This window comes from Bombina bombina, chromosome 2 (genome assembly GCF_027579735.1).
Source record: "Bombina bombina isolate aBomBom1 chromosome 2, aBomBom1.pri, whole genome shotgun sequence".
In the NCBI taxonomy this organism is placed as follows: domain Eukaryota; kingdom Metazoa; phylum Chordata; class Amphibia; order Anura; family Bombinatoridae; genus Bombina; species Bombina bombina.
In genome coordinates, this window is record NC_069500.1 from 775,506,321 (window position 1) to 775,533,060 (window position 26,740).

Consider the following 26,740-nt stretch of genomic DNA (forward strand, 5'->3'; position numbering starts at 1 on the left):
TCAGATCCAATGGATAAAAAATTGGAGGGTTACCTTAAGAAAATGTTTATTCAACAAGGTTTTATTTTACAGCCCCTTGCATGCATTGCGCCTGTCACGGCCGCGGCGGCATTCTGGTTTGAGGCCTTGGAAGAGGCCATCCATACAGCTCCATTGACTGAAATTATTGACAAGCTTAGAACACTTAAGCTAGCTAATTCATTTGTTTCTGATGCCATTGTTCATTTGACTAAACTAACGGCTAAGAATTCCGGATTCGCCATCCAAGCGCGTAGGGCGCTATGGCTTAAATCCTGGTCAGCTGACGTGACTTTGAAGTCTAAATTACTCAACATTCCTTTCAAGGGGCAGACCTTATTCGGGCCTGGTTTGAAGGAAATTATTGCTGACATTACTGGAGGTAAGGGTCACACCTTTCCTCAGGACAGGGCCAAAGCAAAGGCCAAACAGTCTAATTTTCGTGCCTTTCGAAATTTCAAGGCAGGTGCAGCATCAACTTCCTCCGCTTCAAAACAAGAGGAAATTTTGCTCAATATAAGCAGGCCTGGAAACCTAACCAGTCCTGGAACAAAGGCAAGCAGGCCAGAAAGCCTGCTGCTGCCTCTAAGACAGCATGAAGGAACGGCCCCCTATCCGGCGACGGATCTAGTAGGGGGCAGACTTTCTCTCTTCGCCCAGGCGTGGGCAAGAGATGTTCAGGATCCCTGGGCGTTGGAGATCATATCTCAGGGATATCTTCTGGACTTCAAAGCTTCCCCTCCACAAGGGAGATTTCATCTTTCATGGCTATCTGCAAATCAGATAAAGAAAGAGGCATTCCTACGCTGTGTGCAAGACCTCCTAGTTATGGGAGTGATCCATCCAGTTCCGCGGACGGAACAAGGACAGGGTTTTTATTCTAATCTGTTTGTGGTTCCCAAAAAAGAGGGAACCTTCAGACCAATTTTGGATCTAAAGATCTCCATCTTTCAAAATGGAATTTATTCGGACCATCCTACCCATGATCCAAGAAGGTCAGTACATGACCACAGTGGACTTAAAGGATGCCTACCTTCACAAAGATCATCATCGGTTTCTAAGGTTTGCCTTTCTAGACAGGCATTACCAATTTGTAGCTCTTCCCTTCGGGTTGGCTACAGCCCCGAGAATCTTTACAAAGGTTCTGTGCTCACTTCTGGCAATTCTAAGACCGCGAGGCATAGCGGTGGCTCTGTATCTAGACAACATCCTGATACAGGCGTCAAGCTTTCAAGTTGCCAAGTCTCATACAGAGATAGTTCTGGCATTTCTGAGGTTGCACGGGTGGAAAGTGAACGAGGAAAAGAGTTCTCTATCCCCACTCACAAGTCTCCTTCTTAGGGACTCTTATAGATTCTGTAGAAATGAAAATTTACCTGACGGAGTCCAGGTTATCAAAACTTCTAAATGCTTGCCGTGTTCTTCACTCCATTCCGCGCCCTTCTGTAGCTCAGTGTATGGAGGTAATCGGCTTAATGGTAGCGGCAATGTACATAGTGCCATTTGCGCACCTTCATCTCAGACCGCTGCAATTATGCATGCTGAGTCAGTGGAATGGGGATTACACAGATTTGTCCCCTCTGCTAATTCTGGATCAAGAGACCAGAGATTCTATTCTCTGGTGGTTGTCTCGGGTACACCTGTCCAAGGGTATGACCTATCGCAGGCCAGATTGGACAATTGTAACAACAGATGCCAGCCTTCTAGTTTGGGGTGCAGTCTGGAATTCCCTGAAGGCACAGGGATCGTGGACTCAGGATTAGAAACTCCTTCCAATAAATATTCTGGAGTTAAGAGCGATATTCAATGCTCTTCTGGCTTGGCCTTAGTTAGCAACACTGAGGTTCATCAGATTTAAGTCGGACAACATCACGACTGTGGCTTACATCAACCATCAAGGGGGAACCAGGAGTTCCCTAGCGATGTTAGAAGTCTCAAAAATAATTCGCTGGGCAGAGTACCACTCTTGCCACCTGTCAGCAATCCATATCCCAGGCGTGGAGAACTGGGAGGCGGATTTTCTAAGTCGTCAGACTTTCCATCCGGGGGAGTGGGAACTCCATCCGGAGGTGTTTGCTCAGTTGATTCATCGTTGGGGCAAACCAGAGTTGGATCTCATGGCGTCTCGCCAGAACGCCAAGCTTCCTTGTTACGGATCCAGGTCCAGGGACCCAGAAGCGACGCTGATAGATGCTCTAGCAGCGCCTTGGTTCTTCAACCTGGCTTATGTGTTTCCACCGTTTCCTCTGCTCCCTCGACTGATTGCCAAAATCAAACAGGAGAGAGCATCGGTGATTCTGATAGCACCTGCGTGGCCACGCAGGACTTGGTATGCAGACCTAGTGGACATGTCATCCTTTCCACCATGGACTCTGCCTCTGAGACAGGACCTTCTGATACAAGGTCCTTTCAATCATCCAAATCTAATTTCTCTGAGACTGACTGCATGGAGATTGAACGCTTGATTCTATCAAAGCGTGGCTTCTCCGAGTCAGTCATTGATACCTTAATACAGGCACGAAAGCCTGTTACCAGGAAAATCTACCACAAGATATGGAGTAAATATCTTTATTGGTGTGAATCCAAGAATTACTCATGGAGTAAGGTTAGGATTCCTAGAATATTGTCTTTTCTCCAAGAGGGCTTGGACAAAGGATTATCAGCTAGTTCCTTAAAGGGACAGATTTCTGCTCTGTCTATTCTTTTGCACAAGCGTCTGGCAGAGGTTCCAGACGTCCAGGCATTTTGCCAGGCTTTGGTTAGAATTAAGCCTGTGTTTAAACCCGTTGCTCCCCCGTGGAGCTTAAACTTGGTTCTTAAAGTCCTTCAAGGAGTTCAGTTTGAACCCCTTCATTCCATTGATATTAAACTTTTATCTTGGAAAGTTCTGTTTTTGATGGCTATTTCCTCGGCTCGGAGAGTCTCTGAGCTATCTGCCTTACAATGTGATTCTCCTTATCTGATTTTTCATGCAGATAAGGTAGTCCTGCGTACCAAACCTGGGTTTTTACCTAAGGTGGTTTCTAACAAGAATATCAATCAAGAGATTGTTGTTCCATCATTGTGTCCTAATCCTTCTTCAAAGAAGGAACGTCTTTTACATAATCTGGACGTAGTCCGTGCCTTGAAGTTTTACTTACAAGCTACTAAAGATTTTCGTCAAACATCTACCCTGTTTGTTGTTTACTCTGGACAGAGGAGAGGTCAAAAAGCTTCGGCAACCTCTCTTTCCTTTTGGCTTCGGAGCATAATACGCCTAGCCTATGAGACTGCTGGACAGCAGCCCCCTGAAAGGATTACAGCTCATTCTACTAGAGCTGTGGCTTCCACCTGGGCCTTTAAAAATGAGGCCTCTGTTGAACAGATTTGCAAGGCCGCGACTTGGTCTTCGCTTCACACTTTTTTCAAATTTTACAAATTGATACTTTTGCTTCTTCGGAGGTTATTGGGAGAAAGGTTCTTCAGGCAGTGGTTCCTTCCGCTTAATCCTGCCTTGTCCCTCCCATCATCCGTGTACTTTAGCTTTGGTATTGGTATCCCATAAGTAATGGATGATCCGTGGACTGGATACACTTAACAAGAGAAAACATAATTTATGCTTACCTGATAAATTTATTTCTCTTGTAGTGTATCCAGTCCACGGCTCGCCCTGTCCTTTTAAGGCAGGTCTAAATTTTAATTAAACTACAGTCACCACTGCACCCTATGGTTTCTCCTTTCTCTGTTTGTTTTCGGTCGAATGACTGGATATGACAGTTAGGGGAGGAGCTATATAGCAGCTCTGCTGTGGGTGATCCTCTTGCAACTTCCTGTTGGGAAGGAGAATATCCCATAAGTAATGGATGATCCGTGGACTGGATACACTACAAGAGAAATAAATTTATCAGGTAAGCATAAATTATGTTTTTGCTCAACATGTGCCTTTCACAGAGAAGAACTTTCCTGAAGCATATCAGTCTGACCCTGACTTCACAGTACAGTCCATCCCGAAATATCAGGCAATCCCTCTCTGAAAAGCAATGTTTTACATATGTAAATATGACCCTGGGGATAGTCTCCCTATGGGTGATGGGGGAAACCAGACGTGGACTCCTTGCCCAATGTGCTTAGAGGAATATGGCTGCACCTCACTGACGAGGCCCACAGAAGGCCGAAACGATCGTCTGGGGTTGCCTTCTCCTTGTTCAGAGGAGAATTGCCTGGTATTCCGGGGCTGGACTGACCATGTCGGCGGGATCAGACTGATATACTACAGGAAAGTTTTCCTCTGTGAAAAGCACAATTGGGCAGAAAGAAGCTACTTCCAGGTGGTAACCGGGCCATAGAACAAGCTATTGATGCTGCTGTTCATTCCTGGCAGACTGCTTCTCTTTCTGTTTTGCTGTGTTTAAGCCTGTTGCTCCCGGTGGAGCCTTAATTTAGTTCTTAAAGTTTTGCAGCAGGCTCCGTTTGAGCCAATGCATGTTGTTGATATAAAATTTTTATCCTGGAAAGTTTTGTTTCTTTCTTCCATGCTTCCATTTCTTCTGCTCGCAGAGTGTCTGAACTTTCAGCTCTGCAGTGTGATTCCCCTTACCTTATTTTTCATACTGATAAGGCGGTCCTTCATACTAAATTGGGGTTTCTCCCTAAGGGGGTATCGGATCGAACCATTAATCAGGAAATTGTTGTTCCTTCGTTTTGTCCTAATCCTCCTCCTCGGAAGGAATGTGTCTTGCATAACTTGGCTGTTGTTCGGGCTTTAAAATTGTACTTGCAAGCTACTAAATATTTTCGGCAATCTTCTGCCCTGTTTGTTGTTTTCTCTGGAAAACGTAAGGGTCAGAAGGCCACTTATACTACCCTTTCCCTCTGGTTTAAAAGTATGATTGGTTTTGCTTATGAGACTGCTGGACAGCAGACTCCTTAGAGAATTACAGTTCACTCTACTAGGGCTGTCTCCTCTTCTTGGGCTTTTAAAAATGAAGCTTCTGTGGATTATATTTGCAAGCGGCAACATGGTCTTCATTACATACTTTTTCCAAATTCTACAAATTTGATACTTTTGCCTCGGCCGAGGCATCTTTTGGGAGAAAAGTTCTTCAAGCAGTGGTTTCTTCTGTTTAGGTCCTCCTGCCTTTTTGTTTTTCTCCCTCCCTGTTCATTCTGTGTCCTCTAGCTTGGGTATTGGTTCCCACTAGTAATTGTAATGATGTCGTGGACTCTCCATGTCATAGGAAAGAAAACAAAATTTATTCTTACCTGATAAATTTCTTTCTTTTCGGACATGGAGAGTCCACGACCTCAACCTTCTTTTTTTTTTTTTATTATAATTTGGCAGTTTTATTTTTTAGTTAACCTCAGGCACCTTTTCACCCTTGTGTTTTTCTTTCTTTCCATTTCCTTCAGCTGAATGACTGGGGGTTATGGGTAAGGCAGTTACACTTAACAGCTTTGCTGGGGTGCTCTTTGCCTCTTCCTGCTGGCCAGGAGTTTAATATCCCACTAGTAATTGGAATGATGTCGTGGACTCTCCATGTCCGGAAATAAATTTATCAGGTAAGCATAATTTTTTTATTTATTCCCCCTCCCATCATATAATTCAAAAGAATTACGTCAGAAAAGCAGAAAGTCATACTTTTTACTCTAGCCTGATCTTAGTACCTAGTTTTAGGATCTATTCTTCCCTTTTTCTTCAACATTCTGTCTCAAGTGTTTGTTTTTTTAAAGCACTGTTGGCTCAGTTTTTTGTTCTTCATTTAGAACAATACATTTTTTCTTGAGTAGGCTTCTGTCTTTTCCAGATTGACTTCCTTCTGCATGGTATAGATACAAGATTGACCATCAGATTAGATCCATTTTCAAACATTTTTAGTTTTGATGCAAGACTATTCTTATTATGATGTACTGGTATCATAACAAGCTCTATAAATAAGATGTTCTTTGTTCAAGTGTCCAATTTCTCCACTGAGCTTTAATTTAGTGCTACAGATGTTTTTAAAGCACACTGTACTATAAAAATGTATTGCACCTTAATGTGCTCCAAATTACTTTGATTTGACATACCTACTGCGGAGTATTGAATGTATGGGGAAAAGCTGGGTATTCCTGTACTAGCCTGGGTAAAAAAAACAAACATTTGTTTCACAAATCCATATTACCAAACAGGTGGAGGTGTATAGAAATCTTCAAACAGGACCAAACCCTGCCTGTAGGTGCCTGATGCACGTTTCGCACTGAAGCTTTGTCAAAGGCCTTATTAGGATTTACGTGTATCTGACCTTACCTGCCTATATATCTTTTAACCTAGTTAAAGTTGTTTTTAAATGTGTGTTTATATATTTTAAAGTGTTATTAAAACTTATGTGAGACTTTGCTTTGTCTATAGAATATTGTTGCTTTTGGTGTGTGCTTTGGGGGTGCTACTTATTTTTCTTTTGATTTAATGCCTATAAAATAGGCTGAGCCTGCAGGTAAAGCAGACTTGCTAATGCTATCTATGTGTGTCTGGTTTTTCGCTCATATAAGTTGAGTATGAGCGCAATTTAAGTTAAGTAGATGAATTTCTCTGAATTATACAGTACAAATAAAACAAGAAAAAATGCTTTACAGTAGTAAAACTGAGAAGTAGACAAATTAAAAACAGCCACTGGTGGTGATAGTGATCACAGAAATTTTCTAAAAAGAGCTATCTTACATATATTTACAACATATTTAGATCATAATAAAAAGACAAAAAAACGGTAAAAATTTAAAAAACTCAAGGGTAGAGAATAGGCTTTCTATGTTGCACAATCGGCTATGGCATATGACAAGGATACAATGAATCAAGTCTCTTTCGTTGCTTTTAGCAGCTAACGTAATCCGTATTATGTGAGTTTTTAGGTCATTAGTGACTCACTGTATCAGTGAATTGTAGAGTCAAAAGAACAGTACTTTTATGTTGAATTACACTTAGGAGGTCAGTCCGGTATACTTCACCACTTTATATGGTATCCGTTTGTGGCAGAACTATTCGCGCTCGTATCACTCGGCTGGTCCGCTGTTCACGGTTGTGTCTCTGAATCCTGGCTTCCTTCAGCGGTCACATGGGGTGAGTAAGCCAATCGGAAGCGGTGTTTTCAGCGTCAGGTTTAAACTTGGAAATTGACTTCGTCTTTTTTGTAAAAGTGAAGACACCAGTGTCTTTCAGGAGGCTGCTGTCCAGCAGTCTCATAAGCAAAACGAATCATACTTCTTAACCAGAGGGAAATTGAAGTAGAAGAGGCCTTCTGACCCTTACGCTTTCCAGAGAAAACAACAAACAGTGCAGAAAATTGCCGAAAATCTATCTTTAGTAGCTTGTAGGTAAAACTTTAAAGCAAGCACAACATCCAAGTTATGCAAAAGACATTACTTATAAGAAGAAGGATTAGAACAAAAAGATGGAACAACGATTTCCTGATTAATGGTTAGATCTGACACCACCATTTGTGAAAAAGAATAGATAGTGCAGAAATCTGACCCTTCAGAGTACTGACTGGCAAAACTTTCTCCAGGACATCCTGAAGAAAAGATAAAATGCGGAGAATCCTCATCCAGCTCCAGGAGAAACCCTGAGATTCGAACCAAAAAAAGATATTTACGCCATACCTTCTGGTAAATCCTGCGAGTAACAGAAGACTAAAAAAAAACTAGGCCTTCAATCTCCAAGCAGTCAGCTTCAGAGAATCCAGGATTGGATGGAGGAATGGACCCTAAAGTAGAAGGTACTACCCAGGCCACACAGCCCCTTAGCTTTGTTTTTAATTATATATATATAACGATCTCCCGTATATATTTTTCTACCGCAGAAAAAGGCTTATAACATAACCTCTATTCAGTAGGAAAGGGACAAAAAAAAGTTAAGAATCCCTAGAGCATACATTTAAAATGTATCAAGAAAATTAAGCAATTATGATGTGTATAACAATAACCGTATATACCTATACTGAATCATAATGAATAAGTATAGAGATAAATCAAATAAACATTGATAATCCCTAAACTCATACTATAAATGAGATAGTCATAATGACTCACTTATATACTATAGCCTGCTTTACGCAGACTTCCCCTAAATGCCATAGCATTGCTGAATACACAGCTGTAAGGATAACTAGGGTTAAAACAGGAATCTAGCTGGAAGATTGGAGACTTACCCACTGAATCAGAAGTGGTCAGATTATTAACAATCTCCCGTATATATTTTTCTACCGCAGAAAAAAATTAAAATAAATAAAACGCGAACATGGATAATCCCTAAAACATATATATATAATATGTTCAACAGGAAAGATAAATCGACAAAAGACTTATAACAATATCCAGAAGATATTTCCATGGTAGGAGGAAAATAAATCATGTAAATATTAAAATGCCCCTACTTATGTTTTAAATATACACAGCAGACACAAGATAAGATAAGCATTTCTAGTGCTTATAACATAGTAATCCTATATTCTACTGTAGAAAAGAAGGATAATATAAGTAGACCTAATGTTTAAAACATAGTCTAATTAAACCGTCCTGTAGAAAGATAGGGATAAACCATGGAGATGGAAATAATCCCTAATACAAACAGGAATGTGAGACAGGATAATTGGACATCATATTGATAACAATGCCCAGTATTTACCTATACTTAAAAAGGAAAGGGATAAACCATGAACATGGTGACAATCTTAAACAAACAGTTACAATGCACAAACTGTAGAAATTTATAATCACCAATAAGTGGGTATAAATAATATATGAATCACTGCTAAATAGAACAGAGAAAGAGATTAATCATATGAGAGACCCTCAAGATTTATCCACAAAATGAGAGGGAAATGTAATGCACCTTAATACATGACAATATAATAAAGGAGCATGCATTAGCAATAAGTTGCCACCAGATGGCGACAAATACTAGTAAAAACACAGTATTTCGTATGAGAAAATAAATCATGAAAAATAAAATTGTAGGATATATGATTTATTATAATAAACACTCCCATAATAAAAAAAACTCATCTCTCATATTCTAGAGGCAGTATTATCAGTGCACATAAAAAACTGATATAAAACACCTTAGGAGGGGAATAAACCTCTATGAAGGTCTAGGCTGAATAGGTTTAAATGAGGCTCACATAGAGATCATACTTAACATTACATGATGAAGACATCTAAAATCTGCTCAAACCGCAAACCTCACTGCCCATAGTGGGAAATAGAAAAGCTATTTCCAAAATGGCGCCAACAGAAATGTATGTCCGCCGAAGCGGATCTCACTATGTAGACGAGGTTGGAACAAAAGAAAAACAATTATTCTGTATAGAGCCCAACACTCACGGCTCTGAAAACAAAAACAGACCATACGTCTCCTATCCAACAGAGCAAACACTCATAGCTCTTCCACCACATAGCTGAAAAGCTGCGCCATAATATCTGCCCACAATGGCGGTCTTCTAATATGAGGATAAAGGTACATATCCGATGTGATGGACCGTCTGGTACCCCGAATGAGCACCTCCGTCAGAACACTTCCCTTGTCCTGGACATCCTTTTATCTAGAGCAATAGCTCCTGGTACCCCCCTTTGACCGCAGTCTAAAGTTATGGAGGAGAACAGATCTGAGGCAACACTCAGTTGTCTGAACACAAAAATGAACACTTTATTTGAAAGCAGCACACAGATTTACACACCCTGCCATTCCTGATTTACAGAGCTTCAGGTTACATAGGCAATTGGTTAAACAGTAAAGCAAACATATGAACAATACATCAAACCTCTAACAATTGTCTATTCACAGGTAAAACAGATTAACATATTAAGTTAATTAACTGGGGAAGAAAGTTTACTCAGACAATCTGATGTTAGGCAGTCTAGTTAACATAATCACACAGGAACACAATCAGTCTACCCAGACAGACTCCTGAGACACAATCAGATTAGAAACGTTAATAAAATACATCTTATTACAGAATATAAGAACAGCTCTTATTAACTATTAAGTCCTTTATGCCCACTTGGTTTATAGAGTCACAATTGCTCCCACAAGGGGCACTCACACCCTGTACCCATCCTGTATTTATGGATACAGGGTGACATGGACATAAGACAGAGTTATGAAAGTACATGGGGTGTCCAGCATATAAAATTCTACATTTCCATGCAGTCTCTGGGTATCCTTAAGCCCATGTACCTCCAGCCCAAAGAATGTTCCATAACAGGCCCTCAGATCTTGGTGACTCAAGTCACATCCGCATATAATAAAATAGAGCTGACACAAAAGCTAAACACCTGAAGCTTAGTGCACCAGCGAGACCCCTCTAAATTATTAACTTGATAACATATGAGGAGAGAAACCCTTTAAATGTGGTCATCGCTATCTGGCATCTTACTAATAAAGAAACATGCATTAGCCAGCGCCGTATTATGCAAGTGCCATAACTCAGTGCTGCGTCAGGAGCGTAATAATGAGTGAACCGGAGTCTGTTTAAGGAGATACTGGTAGATCCAAGCTGCTCAAATAACTGATATCCCCAACCGGGGATATAACTAAGGTTTTCAGACCCATCTAAGAGAGCAATGGAGAGGTGCCAGTTGGTCACCCTTCAAAGTCTTCCCTTTCCCTGATGACAGTAACAGTTATACCTGCCAAGGGAAGGGTTTAACCCTTTGAGTGCTAAGCACTTTCCCAACTGGGTGCTAAGCTTTCTTTCATGTAATTGGTAAGAGTCCATGAGCTAGTGACGTATGGGATATACAATCCTACCAGCAGGGGCAAAGTTTCCTAAACCTCAAAATGCCTATAAATACACCCCTCACCACACCCACAATTCAGTTTTACAAACTTTGCCTCCTATGGAGGTGGTGAAGTAAGTTTGTGCTAAGATTTCTAAGTTGACATGCGCTTCTCAGCATTTTGAAGCCTGATTCCTCTGAGTACAGTGAATGTCAGAGGGATTTGAAGGGAGTATCACCTATTGAATACAATGGTCATCCTAACGAGGATCTATTTCATAGGTTCTCTGTTATCGGTCGTAGAGATTCATCTCCTACCTCCCTTTTCAGATCGACGATATACTCTTATATACCATTACCTCTACTGATTCTCGTTTCAGTACTGGTTTGGCTATCTGCTATATGTGGATGAGTGTCTTTTGGTAAGTATGTTTCATTTATTTAAGACACTCTCAGCTATAGTTTGGCACTTTGTATATAAAGTTCTAAATATATGTTTATACTTATATTTGCCATGATTCAGGTTTATCAGTATATTTCCTTTTTTGCAGACTGTCCGTTTCATATTTGGGAAATGCATTAAAAAAAAATTTTTACCTGAAGTTTTCAAATTGATTCTTTTTTCTAAATTGCGGGCTGTATTAGGCTTGCGTGAGCGCAGAATGCTATAATTTATTGCGTCATTCTTGCCGCGAGACTTTTTTGGCGCGAGAATTAGGTTTGTTTACGCAAATTCGTCATTTCCCTCGTCTTAGTTGACACCGAGTCTTTCCACAAGGTTGCGTCATCTATGACGCTCATGTTTGTTGCGGACGTTTTTGGCGCCAAAAAATATTTTCAGTTGTGGGCGTCATACTTGGCGCCAAGCTGTTTGTCATTATTTAAGACTTCATTTCCTTTTGCTTCTCATCCTTTTTTTCTTTGTCAGAGGCCTATTCTGTTAGCATTTTTTCCCATTCCTGAAACTGTCATATAAGGAAATAGATCATTTTGCTTTATGTGTTGTTTTTTCTCTTACATATTGCAAGATATCTCAATCTGATCCTGTTTCAGAATCTACTACTGGAATCCTGCTGCCTGATATCGGTTCTACCAAAGCTAAGTGCATTTGTTGTAAACTTGTAGTAACTGTTCCTCTGGCTGTAGTTTGTAATAGTTGTCATGATAAACTTTTACATGCAGAGAATATTTCCATCAGTAGTGTTGCATTACCTGTTGCTGGTCCATCAGCATCTAATGTTCAGGATATTCCTGTCAATTTGAGAGAATTTATTTCCGATTCCATTCAGAAGGCTTTGTCTGCCATTCCGCCTTCTAATAAACGTAAAAGGTCTTTTAAAACTTCTCATACAGTTGATGAATTTTCAAATGACCGAAAACATACTGATTTATCTATCTCTGATGAGGATCTGTCTGATTCAGAGGATCCTGCCTCAGATATTGACACTGACAAATCTTCGTATTTATTTAAAATGGAGTATATTCGTTCTTTATTGAAGGAAGTGTTGATTGCATTAGATATAGAGGAGTCTAGTCCTCCTGATACTAAAACTAGTAAACGTTTAAATTCGGTTTATAAACCTCATGTAGTTAATCCAGAGGTTTTTCCTGTTCCTGATGCTATTTCAGATATGATTTCAAAGGAATGGAATAGACTGGGTACTTTTACTCCTTCTTCAAGGTTTAAAAAATTGTATCCTTTGCCTACTGATAGATTTGAGTTTTGGGAGAAAATCCCCAAAGTTGATGGGGCCATCTCTACTCTTGCTAAGCTTACTACTATTCCTATGGAAGACAGTACTTCTTTTAAAGAACATTTAGATAGGAAACTTGAATCCTATCTAAGGAAGGCTTATTTATGTTCAGGTCATCTTCTTAGGCCTGCTATTTCTTTGGCTGATGTTGCAGCTGCTTCAACTTTTTGGTTGGAAACTTTAGCGCAACAAGTATCAGACCATAATATGTATAGCATTGTTAAGTTAATTCAACATGCTAATAATTTTGTTTGTGATGCCATTTTTGATATCAGAATTGATGTTAGATATATGTCTTTAGCTATTTTAGCTAGAAGAGCTTTATGGCTTAAATCTTGGAATGCTGATATGACTTCTAAATCAATGTTGCTATCTCTTTATTTCCAAGGTAATAAATTATTTGGTTCTCAGTTGGATTCTATAATTTCAACTGTTACTGGGGGGAAGGGGGCTTTTTTACCTCAGGATAAAAAATCTTAGGGTAAATTTAAAGCTTCTAACCGTTTTTGTTCCTTTCGACAGAATAAGGAACAGAAACCTAATCCTTCCCCTAAGGAATCTGTCTCCAATTGGAAGCCTTCCTCAGTCTGGAATAAATCCAAGCCATTTAAGAGATCTAAACCAGCCCCCAAGTCCGCATGAAGGTGCGGCCCTCATTCCAGCTCAGCCAGTAGGGGCAGACTTAAATTTTTCAAGGATTTTTGGATAAATACAGTCCAAAATCATTGGATTCAGAACATTGTCTCTCAGGGGTACAGAATGGGTTTCAGAGTAAGACCGCCTGTGAGAAGTTTCTTTCTCTCACGCATTCCAGTGAACCCCGAGAAAGCACAGGCTTTCCTGAAGTGTGTTTCAGACCTAGAGTCTTCTGGGGTAATCGTGCCGGTTCCTTTTCAGGAACAGGGTCTGGGGTTTTATTCAAATCTGTTCATTGTCCCAAAGAAAGAAAATTCATTCAGACCAGTTCTGGATCTAAAAATCTTGAATCGTTATGTAAGAGACGATGAAAATAAGGACTATTCTACCTTTTGTTCAGCAAGGGCATTTTATGTCCACAATAGACTTACAGGATGCATATCTTCATATTCCGATTCATCCAGATCACTATCAGTTCCTGAGATTCTCTTTTCTAGACAAGCATTACCAATTTGTTACTCTTCCTTTTGGCCTAGCAACAGCTCCAAGGATCTTTTCAAAGGTTCTCGGTGCCCTTCTCTCTGTAATCAAAGAGCGGGGTATTGCAGTGTTTCCTTATTTGGACGATATCTTGGTACTTGCTCAGTCTTTACGTTCTGCAGAATCTCACACGAATCAACTAGTGTTGTTTCTTCAAAGACATGGTTGGAGGATCAATTTACCAAAAAGTTCTTTGATTCCTCAGACAAGGGTAACCTTTTTAGGTTTCCAGATAGATTCAGTATCCATGACTTTGTCTCTAACAGACAAGAGACGTTTGAAGTTGGTTGCAGCCTGTCGGAACCTTCAGTCTCAGTTATTCCCTTCAGTAGCTATGTGCATGGAGGTTTTAGGTCTCATGACTGCAGCATCGGACGCGATCCCCTTTGCTCGTTTTCACATGAGACCTCTTCAGCTTTGTATGCTGAACCAATAGTGCAGGGATTATACAAGGATATCACAATTAATATCCTTAAATCCCAATGTTCGACTATCTCTGACTTGGTGGTTAGATCACCATCGTATAGTTCAAGGGGCCTCTTTTGTTCGTCCAACCTGGACTGTGATCACAACAGATATGAGTTTTTCAGGTTGGGGAGCTGTCTGGGGATCTCTGACAGCACAAGGGGTTTGGAAATCTCAAGAGGCGAGATTACCAATCAATATTTTGGAACTCCGTGCGATTTTCAGGGCTCTTCAGATTTGGCCTCTCTTGAAGAGAGAACCGTTCATTTGTTTTCAGACAGACAATATCACAACTGTGGCATATGTCAATCATCAGGGTGGGACTCACAGTCCCCAAGCTATGAAAGAAGTATCTCGGATACTTGCCTGGGCGGAATCCAGCTCCTGTCTAATTTCTGCGGTCCATATCCCAGGTATAGACAATTGGTAAGCGGATTATCTGTCGTCAGACTTTACATCCGGGAGAGTGGTCTCTTCACCCAGATGTGTTTTTTCAGATTGTTCAGATGTGGGGACTTCCAGAAATAGATCTGATGGCATCTCATCTAAATAAGAAACTTCCCAGGTACCTGTCCAGGTCCAGGGATCCTCAGGTGGAGGCAGTGGATTCGTTGACACTTCCTTGGAGTTATCAACCTGCCTATATTTTTCCGCCTTTAGTTCTCCCAAGAGTGATTTCCAAAATCTTCATGTAGCAATCGTTTGTGCTGCTGGTGGCTCCAGCATGGCCACACAGGTTTTGGTATGCGGATCTTGTTCAGATGTCCAGTTGCCAACCTTGGCCACTTCCGTTAAGACCAGACCACCTATCTCAAGGTCCGTTTTTCCATCAGGATCTCAAATCATTAAATTTGAAGGTATGGAAATTGAACGCTTAGTGCTTAGTCATAGAGGTTTCTCTGACTCAGTAATTAAAACTATGTTGCAGGCTCGTAAATCTGTTTCTAGAAAGATTTATTATCGAGTTTGGAAGACCTGCATTTCATGGTGTTCTTCTCATAAATCCACTTGGCATTCTTTTAGAATTCCTAGAATTTTACAGTTTCTTCAGGATGGTTTGGATAAGAGTTTGTCTGCAAGTTCTTTGAAAGGACAAATCTCTGCTCTTTCTGTATTATTCCACAGAAAAATTGCTAAACTTCCTGATATTCATTGTTTTGTACAGGCGTTGGCCCGTATCAAGGCTGTCATTAAATCAATCTCTCCTCCCTGAAGTCTTAATTTGGTTTTAAAGGCTTTACAGGCTCCTCCGTTTGAGCCTATGCATTCTTTGGACATTAAATTGCTTTCTTGGAAAGTGTTGTTTCTTTTGGCCATCTCTTCTGCTAGAAGAGTTTCTGAATTATCTGCTCTTTCTTGTGAGTCTCCTTTTCAGATTTTTCATCAGGATAAGGCGGTTTTGCCGACTTCATTTAAATTCCTACCTAAAGTTGTGAATTCCAACAATATTAGTAGAGAAATTGTTGTCCCTTCCTTGTGTCCTAATCCTAAGAATTATTTGGAAAGATCCTTACATTCTTTGGATGTGGTGAGAGCTTTGAAATATTATGTTGAAGCTACTAAAGATTCCAGGAAGACTTCTAGTCTAAATTTGTTATCTTTTCTCGTTCTAGGAAAGGTCAGAAGGCTTCTGCTGTTTCCTTGGCTTCGTGGTTAAAGCTTTTGATTCATCACGCTTATTTGGAGTCGGGTAAATCCCCGCCTCAGAGGATTACGGCTTATTCTACTAGGTCTGTTTCCACTTCCTGGGCTTTTAAGAATGAAGCTTCAGTTGATCAGATTTGCAAAGCAGCAACTTGGTCTTTGCATACATTTATCAAATTCTACCATTTTTATGTTTTTTCTTCTTCAGAAGCAGTTTTTGGTAGAAAAGTTCTTCAGGCAGCTGTTTTAGTTTGATTCTTCTGCTTATAATTTCAGTTTTTATCTTTTTCTTTATAAGATTAAAACATGATTTGGGTTGTTGATTAATTTTTCAGCGGAATTGGCTGTCTTTATTTTTAACCCTCCCTCTCTAGTGACTCTTGTGTGGAGTTCCACATCTTGAGTATTTGCTTTCCCATACGTCACTAGCTCATGGACTCTTGCCAATTACATGAAAGAAAACATAATTTATGTAAGAATTTACCTGATAAATTCATTTCTTTCATATTGGCAAGAGCCATGAGGCCCACCCTTTTTTGTGGTGGTTATGATTTTTTTGTATAAAGCACAACTATTCCAATTCCTTTGTTGATGCTTTTTTACTCCTTTCTTTATCACCCCACTACTTGGCTATTCGTTAAACTGAATTGTGGGTGTGGTGAGGGGTGTATTTATAGGCATTTTTGAGGTTTGGAAGTTTTTTATTTTTTTTTAACGTTTCTTTTTTTTTTTTTTTTTTTTTTTTAAAAATCCCCAATACTTACACTTTTGGAAAGGTTAGGTGATTACCTTTCCAACGGTGGGTCTTGGGGATCTGTAGCTGCTTAGATGCCTGAGTTACAGGCTTCTAAGCAGCATGCCCACTGCTCCTATACTTAACATTGTTAAGTATAAATAAAGTTGTGCGGTGACGCCACCGCGCATAATGTGAAGCCCTGGAGATGCCTGTCACTATGCAGACCCGATCACCGGGGTAGGAGTGGGTGGGAGCCCCCAGATCTCTCTCAAGGTGGGAGAGAGGTAGCGACGACTTTGAGCCGTCGTTAGCACCAGAGTGGGAAACTCTGCGACGGCTTAGAGCCATCATTAGCACTCAAGGGGTTAAATAAGGATATAAACGGACTTGCCCTCCAGGATCTTCTGCTGTGGAGCAGACACAGCACTTCCCAGTCTATCATCGACCGCTGGCAGAGACATGGAGAGAAAAAAAAAAACAGAGTAACCAACCCTGGTTTTCTATATAAGGGTAGCATAAATGTTACAAATAAAGAAAAGACTACCTTGCCACCTTCTAACTGCTAAAAGCCACCACTACTCTTACTAAAGAGATTGACGTGGACACAGCTAAACCCCAATCCTTGCTTGAAGGGAAAAGTACCCATTAAAAGTATTACATTCTTTAGACACCGACTTCGCACATCCTCCATTGTCAAAGGCAAAGAGAATGACTATGGGATTATGGGTAAGGGAAGTTACACTTAACAGCTTTGCTGGGGTGCTCTTTGCCTCTTCCTCCTGCTGGCCAGGAGTTGAATATCCCACTAGTAATTGGAAAGACGTTGTGGACTCTCCATGCCATAGGAAAGCAATGTCCCTTTAATCCATTTGAACCTGGAGACCTGTCTGCTGCCATTAATCTGTCTGAGCTTTTTGGGCTATTTTTCATAAGGATAAGACTATCTTAACATTATTGCTTTTCACTTTTTCAAAAATTGACAGCTCTCTGAATATTTATTCTGAAATTATATTGCCTGCGTTCTGTGCTGATCCTGAGAACGATATGGATTATCCTCTCTTTTACATAGACATAATGTTATTTTGGGTCTTAGAATTACCTGGAAGCTACTGTAATTTCACAGCTAGTTTTGCAATTTGGCCTCTATTTTGTTTTCAGAGAGTGACAGGTACTAATTTTACAAATATGTTTGATTCTTCCGCATTTAGAAGTACTGTTGGTGCTTTCTCAGACACAAGCAACTGGCTTTTTTCCTGCTTCCCCATTCTGAATATAAATTCAGAACTGGTGTTTTTATATATGTATGCTATAGAGACTCCCAGAAGTCTTTGGGACCCTCTAAGTTCTTTGTTTTACTTTGTACAAATAAAGGAAGAATGTGACCTCTCCAAGTACAGCATGTTCACTACTGCTTCCCTGACCTCCTTCAGGGAAGTATTTTGTCATTTTGCAATACAGTCACCAGTACTGGATACAACATGTTGATGATAAAGAATTTGATTTAACATAAGTCTGCCTATAGGTGAATTTTGTCCACATATTATAGCTCTAAAAGGTTGATTATGTAAATGCTTATTTGTTTCTACATTTACAAAGGTTTTCTAGGAAACATTATGTTCACAAAAACATTTTATGACAGAATGCATAAGTAATGCACATAATTCAACAGGTTAAAGGGATACTGAATACACATTTTTTTTCATGATTCAGATAGAGCATGCGATTTTAAGCAACTTTTAAATGTTCTCCCTATTATCATTTTTTCTTCTTCGTTCTTTTGGTATCTTTATTTGAAAAAGCAGGGAATGTAAGCTAAATGTATCCACTAATCAGCAAGTGCTACCCAGGGTACTGAACCAAAAATGGGCCGGCTCCTAAGCTTACATTCTGGCTTTTGAAATAAAGATAACAAGAGAACAAAGAAAAATTTATAATAGTAAATTAGAAAGTTGCTTAAAATTGCATGCTCTAGCTGAATCGTGAAAGAAAAAAATTGGTTTCAGTGTCCCTTTACTAAATTCTTATTAAGTATCTTATTCTCTCTTATATTGCCAAAAATTCCCTTCCTAATAGTTGTATAAAATCAACTTTCTGTATTTGTCTGCTTTTTTACATATGATGATAACCGTTTTAATTCTTATTCTTACTTCATTCTATAAATTGTGTGTGATGGGGGGGGTCTATAAATTGTGTCTTTTTTCACATAGTTTCTTTAACACTTTGCAATATTTTTTTTTTGAAGGCTTTGATTACACAACAGGACAGCTATGTTGAAGTACACAAAGAGCGGGAGAAGCAGTTTAGACATCAGTCTTCCAGGGGCAACTGGCTTCTAGAACAAGAGAAGCAGAGGAACTTTGAGAAGCAACGAGAGGAACTTGCCAATGTGCAGAAGCTGCAGGACCAGCTAAGGCAAGAGAGACATAAATGGGAGAGAGAATGGGACAAGCAGCAGAGGATGCTGGAGGCTACTGAAGCTCAGATACAACAGAGAGAGGAGGCATCTCGGCTTGAAAAGGAAAGGTTGAATCAGGAACGGGTTGAGCTTGAAACCCAGAGGGAGGCATACCAACATGACCTAGAGCGACTGCGAGAGTCTCAGAGAGCTGTGGAGAAAGAGCGTGAGCGATTAGAGCAACTGAAGAAGATAAAAAAGGCAAATAGTGGACCATTTTCACCAGACCTGGTGCAGGTAACCGTGGTACGGATCATAATTTCTAATATAATTTATAATATTTTCTCTTGGTTTTGCTTATTTCTTTTTGTGACTTCTTCTTAACATTACAGAACAAAATCTTTTAGTGGGAAAATAGTTTAACATTATTATTATTTTTATCATCAGGCATTTATAAAGCGCCAGCAGGTTACACAGCGCTATACAAGTAATAATAGAAAATTACAGGTATGCATTACATACACAAACAAATAAGTACAGTATTTTGGTACATTACAGTTGTAGGTGCAATAATAGAGTTATACAAAAGGAGAGGAATGCCCTGCCCTTGAGCACAATCAGTAGTAGTTCGCTTTAAATACAAAGTGGCCTACAGGTAGAAAGGCTCTCAAGCCTACAATCTAAAGGAGAGACAATGGACACACAAGTTAAGGAGAAAGGACATATGTTTGATATAAGACAGTGTAAACTGAGTGTGAGTGAAGTATGTGGTGAGGAAATAAGGGTTGGAAAAGTGTAACAGAATATGGTAAAGTGTCAGTACAGAGGCTGTGAGTGTGAAGTAGTGTCTCTATCCTGGTTCATTAGTGACAGCTGTACCTAATTGCTGTTAGGAGGTTTTATATATTAAAGTAAACATCAGGGTGGGTGTTTGAGGAGGATTGTAGGGCTAGTGCTTGCAGAGAGGCTGGAATACTGCTTGTTGGAGTGTAAGCTGTGTAAGAAAGATTGTTGTAAGTAAGTTGTAAGGGTGTGGGGGGAGGTGTAGCTTGAAAAAGAGCAGAGGGGGAGAGGGGAATGTTAAAGGTTAAAACCAATTCCATATTAGTCCAACAGATATAAGAATAAAATGCACTCATTGTCTTGAATGGAGATAACATTCAGATGAATTACCTTTAAAGTTAGGTTGCTTGCAGAGAGGCTGGACTACTGCTTGTTGGAGTGTAATGTTTAAAGTTAGGTTGCTTGCAGAGAGGCTGGACTACTGCTTGTTGGAGTGTAATGTTTAAAGTTAGGTTGTTTGCAGAGAGGCTGGACTACTGCTTGTTGGAGTGTAATGTTTAAAGTTAGGTTGTTTGCAGAGAGGCTGGAATACTGGTTGTTGGAGTGTAAGCTTGAGGTTGATCCCATATACACACACTCTATAATGCAGATCTGCTCTTACGCATTAACTTTGTGCAATACAGCATCTGAATGTACACACATGTAAACCCATTTAAAATGGGCAATAAATCACATGCTACAAAACAAGGTCTGGTTAGTCCAAACTATAAAACAGGTGAAATAAAAACATACCAGAATTTCTTTCATAATGTTGTGAGAGTCCACAAGCCATTACTCCTGGGAATTCAACTCTTTGCCACTAAGAGGAGGCAAAGATACCCAGCATTCTACAAGCTTTTAATCCCTTTCACCTCTCTGATATCCTAATCTTATCTTTGCCTCTACAGGAGGAAGGTGAAGAATTGAGGTGTTGCATATTCTTTGTTGGAATGGGTTTTTCAACCCCATCAATTCCCTTATAAGGTTAAACTTTGTAGAGAGGGGGCATAGGTGAGTACTTGGCTGTGTAAAGTAATCCTCCTGAGGGAGGTTTTGTCACAAGCCGGCTACAGGTGTCGCTGGGACTGGACCCTTAGCCTCCTCCTGTTTGGCCATGTTGTTCTACTCACAAGGTAAATCCTCTGTTGTTTTATACAGCACTGGATGGGCTCTGTACTGGAGGCAGAAGTTGCAGCTGGGTTAGCACAGTTGAGTGGGTATCTTTCAGGTAAATACCTTCACTCACATAGCCAGAGGATATTTAATGGGTAAGCACAGACAGAGGGTGTATTTGGGGCTGTATGCTTATATATATTTCTTTTTAAAGACACAATGAGTCCACGGATTTCATCCTTGTGGGATTACGCCTCCTGGTCAGCAAGAGGAGGCAAAGAGCACCACAGCAGAGCTGTATATATATAGCTCCTCCCTTCCCTCCCACTCCAGTCATTCTCTTTGCCTATGTAAGTGATAGGAAGAGGTAAAGTGAGGTGTTAGATTAGATTCTTCAATCAAGAGCTTTTTATTTTATAAGTAGTGCCAGAGAGTGCTGCTTTATCCAGGGTGTAGCCGTAGTCCATGTCAGTCTCTAGAGTAGAACTATTGGTGGCTTTAGAGCAATGGGAACTGGTGGGACATAATTCTCACTGTGCATCCCATACTCTGATGATGCCCTCTTTTTGTGATGGCCTAAGCAAAAACTAACTCAGGGCATTAGGAGGAAAGAACCCCTTGAACCTGTTGAGGCTGTCCTGCTGTCAGACAGCATAAAGGTAAGTGCAGTTTTTATTATTCGGATACATATTTAACTCAGAAGGGACTCTGCACTTAAATATACTTAAATATACTTATTTTTCTTGGGAACATGGGCCTATTTTAATGGAGACATGGTTTCCTTAAGTAGAGGACTCTCTTACAAAACACATACAGAAATGGGCTCCACTTGGGCTTCTTAGGGAACATGGGCTTCTTTATTAGAGAGCTTCCCAATCAGGCATTGTTATACAGACACTGATATTTGCTATAAGCAACGTTATACAGGCATGTAATTCTCCGATTATGACTTGGCCGAGAAGCAGCATTAGGTTTGGACGCCCACGAATGGCGGGGCTAATTTTTGTGCGCTTCAGTCGGATAGAGAAGCCGCACAGTTGTTTTTCTGTTCCGGAGCTTTCCAACATCTGGTTGTCAGTTGGGTGTTACGTTAGAACCGCATGGTCGTATAAAGGAAGCGGTTGCTAGCGTTTCTGAGACCCGATCGTATTCTGGCTGGAAAGGGTTGTCTGAAGTCCGGGTGGCAGGTAGGCGCCTCAGCGGAGCTGTTGAGGCACAGAGGTGTTAGTCATTTTTTCCTATAAGTCAAAGTCATTATTAATGTGTTTACAGTAAATTGTTGGGGGCTTTAATTTAAAAGGCAATACAACTTAAGCCATAGTATCCTGTTCTTTTTCAAACCTTACCCAAGGGGCAGCTTTCTTTTTTATTAGTTCTTACACACACTTGTTTTTTTCTAAACTGTAAGAGAGTGGTAGATTACACATTTTAGGAGCTAATACAATTTAAAGGGACAATATATATATATATATATATATATATATATATATATATATATATATATATATATATATATATTATAATACTGTTTTTTTTCTCTTCAATATCATTGATTTAGAAGATATCCAGAATGTTACTTGTGCCATGTGTCTGAATGCCAATGCGGAACCTCCTGTTTCTTCTTGTCCCTCATGCATTGAGAAGGCTTTAAGCTATAGAGAAAAGACTTTTTCTGATAAAAACTTGTCTAATGCGGATGCTTCTCAGGAGTCTAATGATGAGATGCAGAGTATGCCGCAGCTTTCTCCCCAAGCGTCACAGCCCTTAATGCCCGCTCAAGCAGTACCTTGTACTTATCCACAAGTTTCTGCTGCAGTCACATTAAAGAACATAGCTGCTGTTATGTCGTCTACTCTTTCTGATGCGTTAGCTGCCTTTCCTATACTTCAAGGCAAACGTAAAAGGAAGGACAACTATGTGGTCAATGAAGTTTCTGATACTATGATGACATTCTCGGACGTACTCTCCCAGAGTTCTGAGTTGGATGGTATAGAGGTTTTATCAGAAGGAGAAATTTCTGATTCAGGAAGTTCCTTACCTCTGACTGATTCTGAAGTGGTTTCTTTCAGGTTTAAACTAGAACACCTCTGCCTGTTACTCAGGGAGGTTTTAGTGACTCTGGACGACTGCGACTCAATAGTGGTCGTGCCTGATAAGTTGAGTAAGTTGGACAGATACTTAGAAGATCCTTCTTCCTCTGATGTTTTTCCAGTTCCCAAGCGAACTTCGAAGATTATTTCTAAGGAATGGGAGAGACCCGGTATTCCCTTCTCTCCTTCCCCCATTTTCAAGAAAATGTTCCCTATAGCTTACGCTGTCAGGGAATCTTGGTAGTCGGTACCCAAGTTGGAGGGAGCTATTTCCACCTTGGCTAAACAAACTACTATCCCTATTGAGTATAGTTGTGCTTTTAAAGATCCTATGGATAAGAAGTTTGAGGGCCTGCTTAAAAAGATCTATGTTCACCAGGGTTTGCTATTGCAACCGGCTGCTTGTATTGTCACGGTCACTAGTGTAGCAGCCTATTGGTTCGATGCTCTTGCGGAGTCTCTTAAGACTGAGACTTCCTTGGAAGAAATACAGGATCGAATTAAGGCTCTTAAATTAGCTAATTCATTTATTACTGATGCTTCTCTACAGATTACTAAATTAGCTGCTAAGACTTCAGGTTTTTCTATCCTAGCCCGCAGGGCCTTATGGTTGAAACCTTGGTCTGCTGACGTGTCATCCAAGTCTAAACCTCTGGCTATTCCTTACAAGGGGAAGACCCTGTTTGAACCTGGCTTGAAGGAAATTATCTCTGACATCATGGGAGGCAAGGGTCATCTCCTCCCTCATGATAAGAGATCCAAGCAGAAAGGTCGACAAAGTAATTTTCGTTCCTTTCGAAATTTCAAGGGAAACTCTCATCTTCCTCTAAACAGGAAGGAAACTATCCACATTCCAAGACTACCTGGAGACCCACCCAGTCGTGGAACAAGGGTAAACAATCCAAGAAACCTGCTGCTGCTGCTTCCAAGTCAGCATGAAGGGTTTGCCCCCGATCCGGGACCTGATCTGGTAGAGGGCAGACTTTCCTTCTTCATTCAGGCTTGGGTGCGAGATGTTCAGGATCCCTGGGCTTTAGAAATAGTGTCTCAGGGATACAAACTGAAGTTCAGAAATTCTTCCCCTCGAGGAAGATTTCTTCTTTCAAGATTATCTGCAGACCAGATAAAAAGAGAGTCGTTCTTACATTGTGTAAGAGACCTCTCTTCCATGGGAGTAATTTGTCCCGTTCACATACAGGGACAGGGGTTCTATTCAAACCTATTTGTAATCCCCAAAAAGGAGGGAACTTTCAGACCTATCTTAGACCTCAAGAGTCTAAACAAGTTTCTCAGAGTTCCATCTTTCAAGATGGAAACTATTCGTACCATTCTTCCATTGATCCAGGAAGGTCAATTTATGACGACAGTGGATCTAAAGGATGCATATCTTCATGTGCCTATCCACAGAGATCATCACAAGTTCCTGAGGTTTGCCTTTCTGGACAAACATTTTCAATTAGTGGCTCTCCCATTTGGTCTGGCCACGGCACACAGAATTTTCACAAAAGTTCTGGGGTCTCTACTAGCGGTTCTAAGACTGCGGGGCATTGCGGTGGCGCCTTATCTGAACGATATTCTAATCCAGGCGTCATCTTATCAGCTAACAAGGTCCCATACCGACATTGTGCTATCCTTCCTGAGAACTCACAGTTGGAAGGTAAATCTGGAAAAGAGTTTGTTAATTCCGCAGACAAGGGTACCCTTCCTGGGGATTCTGATCGACTCTATATACATGAGAATTTTCCTGACAGAGGTCAGAAAGTCAAAGATTCTGAATACATGTCGAACCCTTCAGTCCACTCCTCGGCCGTCAGTGGCTCAGTCCATGGAGGTAATCGGATTGATGGTGGCGGCAATGGACATCATTCCATTTGCTCGGTTTCATCTCAGGCCTCTGCAGCTAAGCATGCTCAGGCAGTGGAATGGAGATTATACAGATTTGTCTCCTCGAATAACCCTAGATCAGAAGACAAGGGGCTCTCTTCAATGGTGGTTGTCTCTGGATGATCTATCCCAGGGGACATGCTTTCGCAGACCTTCATGGGTGATTGTGACAACGAATGCCAGCCTTTTAGGATGGGGAGCAGTCTGGGGCTCTTTAAGGGCTCAGGGAGTATGGACTCAGGCAGAGTCTCTCCTTCCCATCAACATTCTAGAGCTGAGGGCGATCTTCAATACGCTTCGGGCCTGGCCTCAGTTGGCTGCGGCTCAGTTCATCAGATTTCAGTCGGACAACATAACGACGGTGGCTTACATCAATCATCAGGGAGGAACAAGGAGTTCCTTAGCGATGAACGAAGTAGCCAAGATAATCCAGTGGGCGGGGGCCCATTCTTGCCATCTGTCGGCGATCCACTTCCCAGGGGTGGACAACTGGGAGGCAGATTTTCTGAGCAGGCAGACATTTCATCCGGGAGAGTGGGAACTCCATCCGGAAATATTCTCCAACCTGATTCTCAAATGGGGTCGTCCGGAGTTGGATCTTATGGCATCTCGTCAGAATGCCAAGCTCCCGAGATACGGATCCAGGGACCCCCAGGCCAAGCTGATAGATGCCTTGGCAGTTCCTTGGTCCTTCAGCCTAGCATACCTATTTCCCCCGTTTGCTCTTCTTCCCCGGGTTATTGCTTGAATCAAATAGGAGAAGGCATCAGTGATCCTCATCGCTCCTGCGTGGCCTTGCAGGATCTGGTATGCCGATCTGGTGGACATGTCATCTCTGCCACCTTGGAAACTCCCATTGAGAAAGGACCTTCTCATTCAGGGGCCCTTCCTTCACCCAAATCTAGCTTCTCTGAAGCTGACTGCTTGGAGATTGAACGCTTGATTCTATCCAAGCGAGGGTTCTCTGATTCGGTCATAGATACCTTAATTCAGGCGCATAAGCCGGTAACTAGGATGATTTACCATAAGATATGGCGCAAATATATTTATTGGTGTGAATCCAAGGGCTAGTCATGGAGTAGAGTTAGGATTCCCAGGATTTTGTCTTTTCTCCAAGAAGGAATGGAGAAGGGGTTATCAGCGAGTTCCCTAAAGGGTCAGATCTCTGCCTTGTCTATTTTGTTGCACAAGCGTCTGGCAGATGTACCAGATATTCAATCTTTTTGTCAGGCTTTCATTAGAATCAGGCCTGTGTTTAAACTAATTGCTCCTTCATGGAGTTTGAATTTAGTTCTTAAAGTTCTTCAAGGGGTTCCGTTTGAACCTATGCATTCCATAGATATTAAGTTATTATCTTGGAAAGTTTTGTTTCTTGTTGCCATTTCTTCTACTCGAAGAGTGTCTGAGCTTTCGACATTACAATATAATTCTCCTTACCTTATTTTTCATTCAGATAAGGTAGTTTTACGTACTAAACTTGGTTTTCTTCCTAAAGTTGTTTCAGACAAGAACATTAATCAGGAGATTGTTTTTCCTTCCTTGTGCCCTAATCCTTCTTCTCAGAAGGAACGCCTGCTACACAATTTGGACGTAGTCCGTGCTTTAAAGTTTTACTTGCAAGCGACTAAGGACTTTCGTCAATCGTCTTCTTTGTCATTTTTTCGGGGAAACATAAGGGTCAGAAAGCTACGACTACCTCTCTTTCTTTTTGGCTGAAGGGTGTCATCCGTTTTGCATATGAGACTGCTGGACAGCAGCCTCCTGAAAAAATTATGACTCATTCCACTAGGGCTGTTGCTTCCTCATGGGCATTCAAAAATGATGCTTCTGTCGAACAGATTTGCAAGGCTGCAACTTGGTCCTCTCTTCATACTTTTTCTAAATTTTACAAATTTACAAATCTGCTGTGGTGCTC

The 26,740-nt window shown here is 40.8% G+C and overlaps 1 protein-coding gene across 1 annotated transcript in view; it reads left to right on the forward strand.

The window, feature by feature from the left end:
- The window catches only part of ARHGEF18 (Rho/Rac guanine nucleotide exchange factor 18), a 794,779-nt gene that overhangs the window by 704,118 nt on the left and 63,921 nt on the right, over nucleotides 1-26,740 (forward strand). The window contains exon 28 of the mRNA XM_053702932.1: nucleotides 18,764-19,213. Coding sequence (XP_053558907.1) covers nucleotides 18,764-19,213 — 450 coding nt within the window. The remainder of the gene's footprint in view (nucleotides 1-18,763; nucleotides 19,214-26,740) is intronic.